This window comes from Cucurbita pepo, chromosome LG20, assembly GCF_002806865.2.
Source record: "Cucurbita pepo subsp. pepo cultivar mu-cu-16 chromosome LG20, ASM280686v2, whole genome shotgun sequence".
Taxonomy (NCBI): domain Eukaryota; kingdom Viridiplantae; phylum Streptophyta; class Magnoliopsida; order Cucurbitales; family Cucurbitaceae; genus Cucurbita; species Cucurbita pepo.
This window is the reverse complement of record NC_036657.1, coordinates 6,868,664-6,882,726: the sequence shown is the minus strand read 5'-3', so window position 1 is coordinate 6,882,726 and position 14,063 is coordinate 6,868,664. Positions and strand designations below refer to the sequence as shown.

Genomic DNA, 14,063 nt, shown 5'->3' with positions numbered 1-14,063 from the left:
CTGTAACTGATATGGTATCTCACAATCCACCCGCTTAGGGACCCAACGACCTCTAGCACACTGTTTGGTGTCTGACTCTAATACCATTTGTAATAGCCCATAAACTCTATATTGTCTGTTTTGGCCCATAGCCCATAAACTCTCTATTGTCTGTTTTGGCCCATAATGCATCGTTGTGAGCTTCACAGTTTTAAAACACGTTTATAGGAAAGAGTTTCCACACGCATACAAGGAATGCTTCGTTTCCCCCTCTAACCAATATTAGATGTCATGAAAAATTGTCAAACGTTTTATAGTTTCTACAAAGTATTTAGTAACGGCCGTCGTGTGTTTTACCAATTTTAATATCCGTTTGTGTTATGGTGTATAAATCCAAATTTTAAAAATAGATTATCAAAATATTGTATATCAACTTGAACAAGTACACATGCAAAACAAATCATCAAAGTACGTTTTAAGTTTGAAACTCGTGAAAACTTGTTTTAGATAGAATTCGGCCTTAGGAGTTAATTAGGTGACTTCTATGAGGAAGGTGGCATAGAGAAGGCTCGGGGGCTCGTTAAGAAAGGCTGATGGGCAGACAAAGGGGGAAAACGAAAGTCATTTTCTCAGTCCACCTCGAACAAAGTGGTGCTTGTGTGAGGGGGGAACCCTCTATTTTTCAATTGGGTTGGGACGTGAGATTATCCAATTTTTTTAATTATTTAAAAAATTTACCATGTTACTTTAATAACTAAAATTTCATAAAACTCAAATATCAGAGTTTCATAAGTTACACCGTTAAAAATGTTAAATATTTTTAATCTTCATACAAATCTTAATAATAGGGTAGAGTTGAGTTGGGTTGAGTTGAGCTGAATTGTGAACTCTATTTTCGAGTTGGTTGAGTCAACTCGACCAAAGAAGTTCTAACTCGAGAACTCAACCAATTTTCGATTTTCCAAAAATTCAACTCAACCTAAAAAAAAAAATCTAATCCGATTGTGGGTAGCCCACCACATATTGTTCTCCGTATACCTTGAAGATCTCCGAGACTTCATCTTTAAATCTCGAGCACCTTTCTCCAATCATCATATTAATAGAGATTGTTTTTCTTACTTATATACCCATGATCTTCTCTTTAATTAGCCAATGCACAGCTCCAACAATTCCCAGCAATCCTCCCATCGAATAAAACATATCATTGAACCTCCCTTGACAACTCCTTCTCTGGAGACCTCGAACAAAATGCACTATTGAGCCTCCTCTTAAACAACCATTTATATGTCTAATTGAGATCTATCACAAATCTTCTCTACGACTATACCTTCTAAGCTCACAACTTCTTTGTTCTAGACACTTGAAGATTTCATTAACATGGCTAATTAAGACAAAAGTAAGATTAGTATGATCTTGTTCACTTTGAACATAAGCTCTGACTTAGCTTTTGACTTTTCCAAACTACCTCAAACCAATGAAGATAGTGTCCATAATTTAGTAGAATGGAAACAATTCAAAGCAACCTAAACGAAGCATTGTGGATTTAGAGAGGTAGCAAGTTAGAATAAGAAACAAACAAAAACCGTTACATATTGAGATGCGCATCTTATCTTGATAATACTTTGATACGACCAACTTTAAAATTTGTAAGTGGGGTGTCATAATACTTAATATCTTCGTATAAATTCGTTAATTGAAAATATTAATATTTTACCACGTGATCTATAAGCAACTCGATATGAATCTTGAGTGAGCTATGAACTCTTATTTTTGAAGAGTCTGTTCTTTGATTTGCATGATTGGGAATGATTTTTATATACGATTTAATATGTGTGTCATTTTGAAAACTTTGACCAAATAAAGAACTGAACACATTTTCTAAGGTTCGACATTTTTTAAGGTTTTGAACACAAACTTCGAAGTTTAAGAATTAAATTTATAATTTAATATTTTTATTACCGTAAGAACTTGGAGATCTAGAATTTTTTTCTCCGGTTAAATTCTAAGTTGCAGTTTTATATCAGTCTAACTTTTGAAGTGCAAAAACATTCCAGATTTCATAGACAAAATTTAGAGCAATACTTTTACCAATTTTAAATTTGTCAAAAATTTATTAAACACAAAAACAGACAAGTTCACCTAATTATCCTAATACTTATAACTTAACCTAATAATAATAATAATAATAATAATAATTACAGATAGAAAGCAGAAGGCCAAAATTTCAGAAGCATATAAATCTCCATTAGAATTTAAGAGATTTCAGTGTCTCCCCATAAGTCACCTTTATTGTTAATACAGATTGATCAAGTTTGATGGCATTTATTTACCTTCTGCAAGAAATAATGCACCAAATTGTGATCATTTTTCCTGTTCTTTCTTACTCCTTTTACTATTTTTTTTTTTTTCTTTTAGTTGTCTCTATTCCTCTACTTATAGAAGGAATTAGACATAACGTTTCAAATTTACCCAATGAAGAGCAGTATTAGGTATAGTTGGTACCTCGTTAGTGACAAGAGGCTTCCACAGCTAAGCTCTTTGTTTTTCCTCTACAAGGATCGCCCAACGCTTCAATCGAAACTTGAACGCTACAACTTTTTGATCCAATGCAAGCCTGTGTTGATAAGTAAGCATCAATCAGTAAAATCCAATTCTACATATGCACAGAAAAATCATTATATCAGGAAATAAATATAAGACCTTTTGTACAATGGAGAGTGCATTTTGGCTGCTGCATTGGCCGTGGCTAAAGCTCCCACAAGTTCCATGAGGAGTGCCAAAACTTGCAAATTTTATGGAAGAAATGACCTGATTGGGTGATGGGCACTCTAGAGAGAGTACAGGTCCTGTTTTCTGTATGTTTGAGTCAGAGCTCCACATATCTATAGGTGGTGGGTGAGACTCAGATACATGAGAACACAAAGATTCGATCTGTTTCGATGCAAACGACAATCGAGTCGGGTCGCTGCCAATTTCCTCGAAAAGTACTAAGGTGTTGCCGGTTGGCTTCAACCATGATCGCGGCACATGGTATCTGAGAGTCAGGAAGATGAGATATAAGGACTTTGGAAATAATTCGGAAGCCTTAGCCTCAAGTTGTGACAACTTACAATGTTTGTGATGGTTTGCCACAGTTTTTAAGGCATTTGTTTGCGCTATAGGCTCCTTTGTAATTGCAAGATGCAGTACATTGACCGGAGGCAGTATAAGATGGCCAATAACGGCCAATGCTTTGTCCGTTTATCCATGCCTCACCTTTTCCAAACCCTGTGAAGTCTAGAGCAACTGGGTCGCTACCAGCAGGGGCATCAAATGTGGTCTGAATCAACAGATACTGCACTTGTCAGTGTCAAGAAAGCCAATAGCTCAATCTAAAAGTACTTTGTTTTTTTCTCCCCTCTTGGAAGTAATTGTAAGATGGATTCCCTGTAAGTAGTTCAAAGATTAGAAATAATGGGCAAACGCAAGAAATCAAGACACTCTTTGTGAGATCCCACATCGGTTGGAGAAGGAAACGAATCATTCTTTATAAGGGTATGGAAACTTCTCCTTAGCTGACGTGTTTAAAACCTTGAGGGGAAGTTCAGAAGAGAAAGCCGAAAGAGGACAATATCTGCTAGTGGTGGGCTTGAGCTGTTACAAATGGTGTCAGAGCCAGACACCGAGTGATGTGCCAGCGAGGAGGCTGAGCCCTAAAGGGGGTTGGACACAAGGCGGTGGTGCCAACAAGGATGTTGGGCACCGAGGGGGGTGGATTGGGGGTCCCACATTGATTGGAGAAGGGAACGAGTGCCAGCATGGACGCTGGGTCTCGAAGGGGGGTGGATTGTGAGATTCCACATCGGTTGGAGAGGGGAATAAAACATTTTTTATAAGGGAGAGGACCTAGGAGAGGCGTTTTAAAACCTTGAGGGGAAGCTCGAAAGGGAAAGCCCAAAGAGGACAATATCTGCTAGCGGTGGGCTTCGACTCTTCCAAGCTATAGCAAATTCTAATGCATACTTGATAAGATGATAAAATGTTAAAATGGATGCAAATGTCTTAGCAGAACAACATCAAGACCATATTAAACTTGTATAAGAAGTATCTTCGAGCCTTGTCAGGTTTAATATTTCAGAAGTCATAAGCATCACACCTAAGTTTTGTTTAAAGATACTCTTCCAAGCTAAAGCAAATTCTAATGAATGCTTTTCTCCTCATTTTCCAAAAAATTATTGCTTCATACATTCTGTAATAGGAACCAACTCTCACAATTTTCATATTCTTATTGCTTCATACATGAAATAACCGTACCTTGTACCAAGTCAAAGGTTTATTCTTAGGCAAGCTAGGTTGTGAAAGCCATTGTGAAGAACTGCCACTCGACAGACCTAAATCTTCACCTTTAAGTCCAATCTGCCATGACAAAAACAAAAGAAAGGTGAAATTATAACATCCAAGCGTATGAAAGAAACTAAACAAAAAAAAAAAAAACTAAACCATCGTACAATGACTTAATTCTTTTCTTTTCTTTTTCCCCTCTTTTTGGATTAGATAATATAAAGACAATTCAACTTCAGGATGTTTGAAGAAAGCAACCTGATACGTCCACTGTCCCGAAGAGAGATCAACAGTGATGCTATTTTTTTGGCTTTCCAGTTTTACCGGACCTGTGACCCCTGCACCTCTCTTCTCAAAAAATGCTCCATAATTCTGATAGATTGCATTTTAGATTTGGTCAGTTGAAAATATTTTGTATCAGACACTAAAAATGTTATAGTTTTCCGTCCAACAAAAGAATTCGCATTGCTCTAAGTTTTTAAGATGCAAGCAAACAAATTTTATAAAGTGGAGCAGAACCTGAAGTCCTACTGTCAAACTCAGGAGGTCAATTGTATTTCTCCCAGGTACCATTGTAATGGGGATCTCCAAAGAAACCTTAGAATTATCACCACTACCTCTTCCACTTCCTATTAAGCGATTCAAACAGCACCCATAAAGCAGCCATTGGAACAATGCAGGAACGATTATAAAGCCATTGAAATGCATCGATACAAATAATTAATTCCAATCACCTGCCAGTTTTCCATTAATGAAAACATGTAGAGCATGGCCAAGGGAATCCACATGGAGGACTGTTTCAGATCCATTTTCAAGGAAAGGTTCGTCACCTTTTATATCAGTGCTGCCAAATAGCAGTAGCAAAAGTTGACAAAATTATTTTAAGAAATTGGTTAGCAGTCCATTAAAATAAAGAAACTGAAGATTTGATAATCAATATAATATATACCTTAAGGAGTACCACAAGTAATCGCTTTTATCTGCTGTAGTATTTATTTGCTCTGAAAGTCCAAGTTTCGCAAAAGAATTATTCTTTGAGATACCTACTGGTTCCTCTATCCAACTCCAACCGGAGTCGAATGCTTCAGAAGCACTAACATCAACTTTCAAAGGTTGGTTTGAAAAAGATGACCTCATTGTTACCGAATTAATCTGTCACAAAATGAGGTACACTTCATTTATGCAACTATTCGGCTAAGTAAAAGAAAATAAAAGAGAAATAGATTTGAAAAGAAATTTTTATCACTTGGCCAGAGCACCAAAACATAGGTCACAAAGATAGATAGAATTTTAGTTTCAACCGGACTATAAATACATTTTCTGGGAAGAAAACAGTACCTTTGCAGTATTGAGCACCACATTCTTGCAGTCTGGCAAGATGCTAACGGACCATGCTGGCAAATGATATGAGTTACCATTGAAAGTCACGGTCGCATCAGATTGGGTATTCACGTTAGCCAGGAAAGCAGAACATAGAGAACCGGACTTATAAACTGTCGCCTGAAATTAAAAAGTACAGACAATAACATCTTATAACCCGTCTTTTAGCATCTTAATTTATTGAAAGCAAAGTACACGAAGGAATTTGATCATTGAAGGTTAGAGCACCATTTTACAATTGTGATTGGGACAACTTTTCCTATCTTGGCAATTTCTACGAGTAGGTTTTCTGACTTTCTTTATCATACATTTTGGTGAATATTTTCGCGAGGTTGCATGTTAAACTAAAGCCAGAAATAATAGCTCTTTCGTATATGACGTCAAATTATAATTCTTTTCCCTACTAAAAGGAATCCAAACTAAACTTGTGCATTTCATCACCAATTAATCTATTGGATAAGCTTTTGATAATTCTAAGATGAAAAGAGAAGACATTTTTACTGCACAATCCCACCACTGGTGTGATATGACTAGCCAAACAACTTCTGAAGTTTTTTCTTGATCCTATAGATAGTTATAAGTTTTGTTACAACTTTTATTCCTCTTTTCAAAACTTGAAAGTTTTGTTATGAACGTGGCTGCAATTACAATTATATCCCAGAAAAGGGACAAAAAACTTTAAAGTGGTTTTATAGATGATTTTGGGCCAAATTAGCTAGAATATACGTCTAATGAGTTCAAATCCAGACCATTAATAGAGAAATTGAACGAACATAACATTAAAAAAATACTACCATTACTTTAAGTCAAATCTCCTAGGATGGTTAAATGACAACTAATTACTGTATTTCAGGGAGTGTACCAGAGAGCCCATAATGCTTGCCGTAAGAGTAGGGGATGATCGAGAACAAATAGGCACTGCTTTACGTCCATTCGATCAAAGGGATATAGTTATGCTAAGTTAAGCTATGGTCTCAGGCAATTGTAATAGCGTCTTCACATTACTATGCTTAGGCGCACTGATATAGTTCTCTTTCGTACTTATAATGAATTCTACATGGAATTAGAGAAAAAACAGAATCTGTCCACTCTTAACAGGAATAAACGGTAATGGGAATAACCAACCTCCAAGTTTTGACCAAGAGAACTAACTGCGGGTTCTGTGCTCACTAATGCATTTTCGCACATCTTTATAGCTTTATGGACTTCCCTCAAGTGACCCCACTTAGGTTGCCTTACCAATCCTGTGCAATAGAAGAACGATCGTATAAAAGAGACGTAGGTTGTAATGAATTTGGATGATCGTATGTATATTCATATCATGATTGAAATTCACAGCCTGACTATAAGTTCAACAACCATCTTCATTCTTTACACAAAATTTCAAATTATAATTGCAAGTGCTGAGAAGATATTCGGATCATTATAACCAATCAATTAAGGAATAAGAAGCCCGAAAGACTAGTGAATTTTTAATAGACAGAAACCATACCGTACTCATCTATAGGGGCATCATAATCATAACTAGTAGCAATAAACGGTCCACCAGTAGTCCTGCCAAAGTTTGTCCCACCATGGTACTGTATAAGAGAAAATAAAGCAAAACTGAGACCATGAATCACGGGCTCATTCTTTTCGAGGAAGCCTAAATAATTGAATTATTCTGTCAACCACAATGAGAACTTCACAAGTGAGTACCATGTAGTAATTCTGGAAAGTTCCACCATTTTGGTAAAAGCGTGCCACAGCAAATGCAAGATCTTCCACGGGTCTGTATGGCGAGGCTCCACCAAATGAAAGAAACCTAGGATAAAACAATCTAAATTGTGAAGGTAAATTGACTCGGGAGTAACTAAAAAGTCACATTAATGCAATGAAAAATTGCTGGAATCAGTAAATGGACAGTCTACCATCCACTCCAGTTCTCAGTCCACATTTTGGGCTTATTCTTAGAATTTGGAGTGAATTGATCACAGTAAAATCCATTGCATGTGTTAATCTGCAAGTCAAATGACAAGCACGGGAAAATTATAAAAAATAAGGTTAGTTTATATTCAATTAAAAATTGACGTAGTTGTAATTTATAGCTAGACGGTGTTCAATTTATGGTCAAGACAAGGAAAGATTTCTCACAATAGGATCGGGGGCATCAGGTTGGTTGCACATAACCCAAGGAACTCCCGTGTTCAAAGACGTAGCCATGGTTGCGGCCCATTGGACATAGGATTTAGCAGCAGACCCATAATGAGACTGAATGTTTCCATATTCATTTTCAATCTGTTTATAGAAGAAAAGCAGCCATTTTATTAACCTTCAACATACTTTCACTCCAGATAAACAGTGGTTCAAGTAATAATGGTTTGTCATTATTATTCAAATATGCTGAAGACACCGTCACAGAACATGTGTGAGTAAAAACCAGAAATTGTTTTTGGAAATATGTATATATTATATGTACTTCCATTTCTGTTCAAATGGAAAGGGGGGAAGGGAGAAATTGAACAAAATACATGAAATCCACCTGAGATAAAATAACTGGTCCGCCCTGGGATGCATATAGTTTCTCCTGCTTCAATACATCAACAATCTTGGCCGTAAATCGCTTCATTTCAGCCTATCCAAAACCATAGGTACTGATTTCTTAGTATGTGGATAAACAAAATCACTGGCGCAGCAAAAAGCAGAGTACCGAAATGCGAAAGTAATAACTAACCTTGAATGGTTCATTATCTGTTCGGAACTCAATGCCAGGTATGAAATGCAACCAAACTGGAAATCCTCTGTTTTTACATCAAACAGTTTTGAGGAAGTAAGTGAAATAGAAAGATGTTATTGGCGTTGCACGAAAGGAGAAGGGTAAAAGAAAACCCAGAGAGAACGGAAATGGAAAGAAGCTAACGATTTGAGAATAAACGCACCCGTAATTCCATTCCGCGCACACATAAGGACCAATTCGTACATGTACATATAGACCAGCAGCTCCTACCAGCTTTATGAATTTAACTAAATCGTTTCTTCCCTCGAAGTCATACTGTTGATTAAGAAAGCGCAACATTTTATATATTAATCATATAAAAATGAACAATAACTGTCCACTGTTTGGCAGGCGAGAAAGTGTAAGAAGACGGAAAAGATGATAACAAAAGGTAGGTTCCATCCATCGCATTGAGCTTTTTCAAGAGACTAAAAACACAACTCAAAAGTAAACAGATCTCTCGATTATCATCTAATCCAACGAAACGAATTCCTAGGAACCAAGACGTAGCTCTTGGATCGATAAATCGCAAAAAAAAGTACCTGGTTTCGAACCGGTTCATGTAGATTCCAGAAAACATAAGTTTCAATTACATCCAAACCTCCATCCTTAGATTTCTGAATAAGGCCCGGCCACATCTGCAAATTCCAGAAACCACGACCGGATTCAGATATAAAAATCCTCAGAGCAAGAACAACTTCAAAGTGTCAAAAATAAAGGAGACAAACCTCAGGAGTGCTGCGAGGATAGTGAATGGATCCAGAAACCAACACTCTCCGTTCGCCATCAATCACCAACGCCCGATGATCGTACGTCACATTCGCAGCAAGCGAAAACGAGTCTAAAACACCAAAAACTACCAAAACAACCACAACCGCAAATCGAACTCCCCTCATTGCTAAAATCTAATCCAAAACAAGAAGAATTTCACAAAGAGAACAAAATCCAGAAGTACATATACATCACCAACAAACATAAATTTCCATTTCTGAACTAGCTTCCACTTCCATTAACAAACACACACACTAAACAGTTTCATCAATAGAAAATATTGCTTCGCCGATTAGTATAAGGAAGAACAGAAACCATAGAAAAAAACAGAGATTAGCATTAGCGTGAAGCAAACTAATCTAGAGAGAAAGGAAACACGCTACCAGTTGATGCTTTGAAGTTCGTAGCCGATGCAAATCACCTCTTCTCGTTCTCGCTCTTGTTCTCGTTTCTCTCTCTACTGTAACTGGATTTTGGTCTCACTCAGTATTTTGTAATAATCTCTAACTGAACGTTGCCGCCTGGATTACTTACTGTCATAGAAGAAACGAACAGTACTGCTCAGAGGGAGAATCCAGTGCGAGCGACTCTATGGAATTTGGTGGTCCGCTTACTGCTCGATTTCTGCCACGTGGCTGTTGCGTAAGAATGGATGAAACTATAACTTTGCATGCTTATTTATAGGGGAGAGATTTCTCAACCTATGTATGTTTTTAGTTTTTTTTTTTTTTAAATTTTATAAATAAAATATGATTTCCTCTAACGTCACCGTGTCGCAGGTGAACGTTGGAGTCGTGAGGTTCTAAATATGAATTCCGAATCCTTATCCTAATGGTTGACCTCCTAACATAGAAGATGCATGGACATGTCGGGTCATTAGGTATCGAATCCGGATTCTGAATTTTAGGTATGAATCGTTACATTTTTTTCGAGTACTATATTTTCATTGACGTCTGTATTTTTACATTTTTATTGAATTAATATCGACAAAAAAGATAAATCGACTTATCCTAAAAAATCGACTTACAACCAAATATTTATTAGGTAGAATGTTTATTTATTAATTTAAATATATATTTTTTAATTTTCAATTTCCAAATATTTATTGATATTTTTAATGTTGTTTTCATTGACATTAATTCGATAGTGATATTTTAATGATATTAAATCGATTTATCCTAAAAAAAATAGACATATCAATGAAATATTTTAAAATTTTTATTTAATAATTAAAAAAAAAAACTAAAATCCTAAATTTTTGCAATAAAGTAATATTCAATAATAAATGAAAAAGAAATAAAGAAATTTGAACTACCNAAAAAAAAAAAAAAAAAAAAAAAAAAAAAAAAAAAAAAAAAAAAAAAAAAAAAAAGAGGACAATTGTAAAGAACATGCTTTTCTAGAAGGAAGAAAAAGAAAAGGAAAATAAAAGAAAAAGCGAGTAGAATCATCGGGTCGAGTAAACATAGCACAATCTATAGTGTGTGCTCTATCTGACTTTGCTCTGGATCTTCATAACACGGAACTCTTCAAGCAGTCAAAAGTGGACAGATCACGGGAGGTCCAAAAGAGAATTGTTAGATGAAAAAAAAAATCCCGTATTCGTTATAGAAGGAAGAGATTTGTATATACGTGATGAAAATTATGTAGTTGTGCTCTATTTGGCTTTGCTCTTGACCTTCGTAAAATAAAACTCTCACAAGCAATCGAGAGTGGATACATCATGGGAGACCCAGAAAAGGATTGTTAGGTGCAAACAAAATCTCACACTCGTTATCGAAGGAAGAGATTTGTACATAAGTGATGAAAATTACGTAGTTGTGTTTTATCTGAGTTTGCCCTCGACTTTCATAAGAGTAAACTCTCACAAACAGTCGNTTATGTAGTTGTGCTCTATTTGGCTTTGCTCTTGACCTTCGTCAAAGAAAACTCTCACAAGCAATCGAGAGTGGATACATTATGGGAGACCTAGAAAAGGATTGTTAGGTGCAAACAAAATCTCACACTCAGTTATTGAAGGAAGAGATCTGTCCGTAAGTGATGAAAATTATATAGTTGTGTTCTATCTGAGTTTGCCCTCGACTTTTATAAGAATAAACTCTCACAAACAGTTGAGAGTGGACAGATTACAGGAGGCTCAGAAGAGGGTTGTTAGGTGCAAACAAAATCGCATGTGACTCGAAAAATTCGATCAATCCAATCCAATCCGTACGGTTTTGATTGAGTTTGGTTCAAATAAATAAAAATTTATGTAAATTGAGTTTATTATTTAACAAGTGCGGTTAAAGTTAAAAAAATTTACGATTCGAACAATTTGATTAGATCTAAAAAAAGGACCAAATTAATCCAATTCAACTGACGAACACTCCTAATAATTTCAATTGAGCTATGTTCATATTGGTAATTTTTTTTTTTTTTATTTAAGGAAAAAAAAAAATCCTGTCGTATCTGAATGGGAATTGAGAGACCAGTTCACATGTGCGGGTCTTGATTTTCGGTCGTGTCCGTACAAAATAAAAAATTATGTGTAATTTTCTGTNAAAAAATTTACGATTCGAACAATTTGATTAGATCTAAAAAAAAAAGAACCAAATTAATCTAATTTAACTCACGAACACTTCTAATAATTTTAACTGAGCTATGTTCGTATTGGTAATTTCTCATGTCCTATCTGAATAGGAATTGAGAGACCAGTTCACATGTGCCGGTCTTGATTTTCGGTCGTGTCCGTACAAAATAAAAAATTATGTGTAATTTTCTTTTTTCTTTTTTCTTTTATTTTTGTCGGTAAAGATTCTACGGTGGGCCCGACAGACGGTGGTCCAATCAGCATGAGGTGTATTCTGTAAATATCATGCACTCGATACCACACAATTCCCCCACCTTTATTAATTTAATTTATTTTAAAAAATACAGAAGTATATAATTAATCTCATGAGTTATATTTTCCAACAAACTTCTTAATTTGGTTGAGTTATTGGTGAGATTTTTCCGTGTAACCGTTCCACTTAAGTTAGTTATTAAATGTATATTGACGTCATTTTTAAAACGAATAAACCTGAAATTAAAAAATAAATATCTGATTTAGGACTGTTCAGAGTAAATATACTTAATAATGTGATAGGGGAAGTGTGATCGAGCATGAGAACAATCTCTCATAGTAGCTAGCATTCCTTCCTTGCCATGACCCTTGCACGTCCTTACCCTTCAAAAGGGACCAATTGACCTATTAGCTTGCTCGAGATGGAACAACTAGCATATGCCTCTATCCAAACCGACAAGCACTGATCGACCACCTTGTGATTGTTAGACGAACACGACTCTCCACAATGGTATGATATTGTCCACTTTGAGCATAAGCTCTCATGACTTTGTTTTGGGCTTCCCGAAAAGACCTCAAACCATTGGAGATAGTATTTTTTGATTATAAACCCCTGATCATTCCCTAAATTAACCAATATAGGACTTTCATCCCACCGTGATTAGGCCCAAAATATGCCCAACCAGCTTGTAGTTCGTAAAACCAAAACCCTAACCTACCCGCCTATGACTAGAACCAAAACATGAGACAACCAATCTATGCCCTACTGGTGCAATTAACTCTTACCCTTGATAGGTAATTATTACAAATTTCGTGTAAAAAATATTATGTCTTTCACGAGATGAATCTAGTTTTAAGCCTTACAATTAATGTCACGTCTTTGAGAAACAAACTTTATTGTATAAACATAAAGTATAATCAAGGATTAGAATGCTTACCTTAATCTATTATTAACGAAGAGCAAGTATCTCGTTCTAAACAAGAAATTATCTCCTAACTCAAAATACTAAAACTTGCACCAATGTACATTGTACGAAGATATTGAATCCTTGAACCAACTATGAACTAGACCGTTTCTTCCTCTTCGCACAACCTGCGTCTTTGTAGGCGTTCCTCCTCTCCATTCACGGGGATTTATATTGGTGAGACCCGATTAGGACAGTGATGTGCAAAAACTAGCAATAGAGAAGACGATGGAGTATTCGGTGGTGTTACGAAGGTGGTATGGAAAAAACACTCTAGTAAGAAAAATCAACCATCTGGAATGACGTACCTACGAAAGAGAACACATACCTTCAATGGTGTGATTACGAGGGAGGAACACTAGAGAAGAGCGTTTTGCCATAGCAAAGCAGAAACTAACAATATGGAGGTGGCAACACAACGAGCTATCGTTTGCAATCTAGTCAAGAAATCCTCGAACAATCACCAAGTTTGTGAGTCGCTAACACAACCAGAGAAATGACAATGACACAATTAGCTTTTTCTCTACCGCGTGCTCNCCATAGCAAAGCAGAAACTAACAATATGGAGGTGGCAACACACCGAGCTATTGTTTGCAATCTAGTCAAGAAATCCACGAACAATCACCAAGTTTGTGAGTTGCTAACACAACCAGAGAAATGACAATGACACAATTAGCTTTTTCTCTACTGCGTGCACNGTGCTCTAATTTTGTGAGAGGAGCCAAGCTCGTTATTTATCTTATTTTTTATACAGTATGATTCCATTTTGTGTTATGGATCGAACGAATCCAACAGAGTTTAGATTACTCGAAAAAATATTGTATTAATTTACCTAAAGTTGATAGAAAATAGATGAAGAAGCCACAAAGTATGGTATCAGTTATCCAAGAAAGAGGTATTGGTGGCCAACAAAGCAAAGTCTTTCAATTCCAAAGTCTTCAAAGGGTTAGGTATTCTCCACTACAGCTTTTGACATTTGTGCTCATTTTTGCAACAATGATCTAGTGCTTCTCCCACCTCAACCCACCCACTATATTGCATTCATGTGTTTGATTTTGTTATGCACATTAAA

At 36.1% G+C, this 14,063-nt stretch overlaps 1 protein-coding gene and 1 long non-coding RNA gene across 2 annotated transcripts; both read right to left on the bottom strand.

Annotated features, from left to right (window-relative positions):
* Positions 1-2,201: 2,201 nt before the first annotated feature.
* On the bottom strand, positions 2,202-9,740 carry LOC111782734 (beta-galactosidase 8-like). The gene is made up of 20 exons (XM_023663527.1): positions 9,589-9,740; positions 9,163-9,339; positions 8,977-9,072; positions 8,598-8,710; positions 8,393-8,459; positions 8,201-8,293; positions 7,813-7,956; positions 7,590-7,678; positions 7,378-7,483; positions 7,172-7,259; positions 6,805-6,923; positions 5,638-5,799; positions 5,249-5,451; positions 5,034-5,143; positions 4,819-4,928; positions 4,558-4,671; positions 4,273-4,374; positions 3,090-3,298; positions 2,680-3,013; positions 2,202-2,593 (listed from the first exon to the last, which is right to left on the bottom strand). The coding sequence occupies exons 2-20, from the start codon at positions 9,328-9,330 to the stop codon at positions 2,486-2,488; spliced, it is 2,535 nt and encodes an 844-aa protein (XP_023519295.1). The 5' UTR covers positions 9,331-9,339; positions 9,589-9,740; the 3' UTR covers positions 2,202-2,485.
* A 3,165-nt stretch (positions 9,741-12,905) lies between these two features.
* LOC111783640 lies at positions 12,906-13,507 on the bottom strand. Its single transcript, XR_002813389.1, has 2 exons — positions 13,320-13,507; positions 12,906-13,201 (listed from the first exon to the last, which is right to left on the bottom strand). It is a non-coding gene; the product is annotated as an uncharacterized LOC111783640 (long non-coding RNA).
* Positions 13,508-14,063: the final 556 nt, after the last annotated feature.

Excerpts from the sequence above, each read along its gene's own strand:
- LOC111782734 (XM_023663527.1), bottom strand. The coding sequence starts at position 9,330 with ATGAGGGGAGTTCGATTTGCGGTTGTGGTTGTTTTGGTAGTTTTTGGT. Across the intron at positions 8,711-8,976 it reads ATGAACCGGTTCGAAACCAG|TATGACTTCGAGGGAAGAAA; the intron begins GTACTTTTTTTT and ends CTTAATCAACAG. Across the intron at positions 4,672-4,818 it reads GTTTGACAGTAGGACTTCAG|AATTATGGAGCATTTTTTGA; the intron begins GTTCTGCTCCAC and ends GCAATCTATCAG.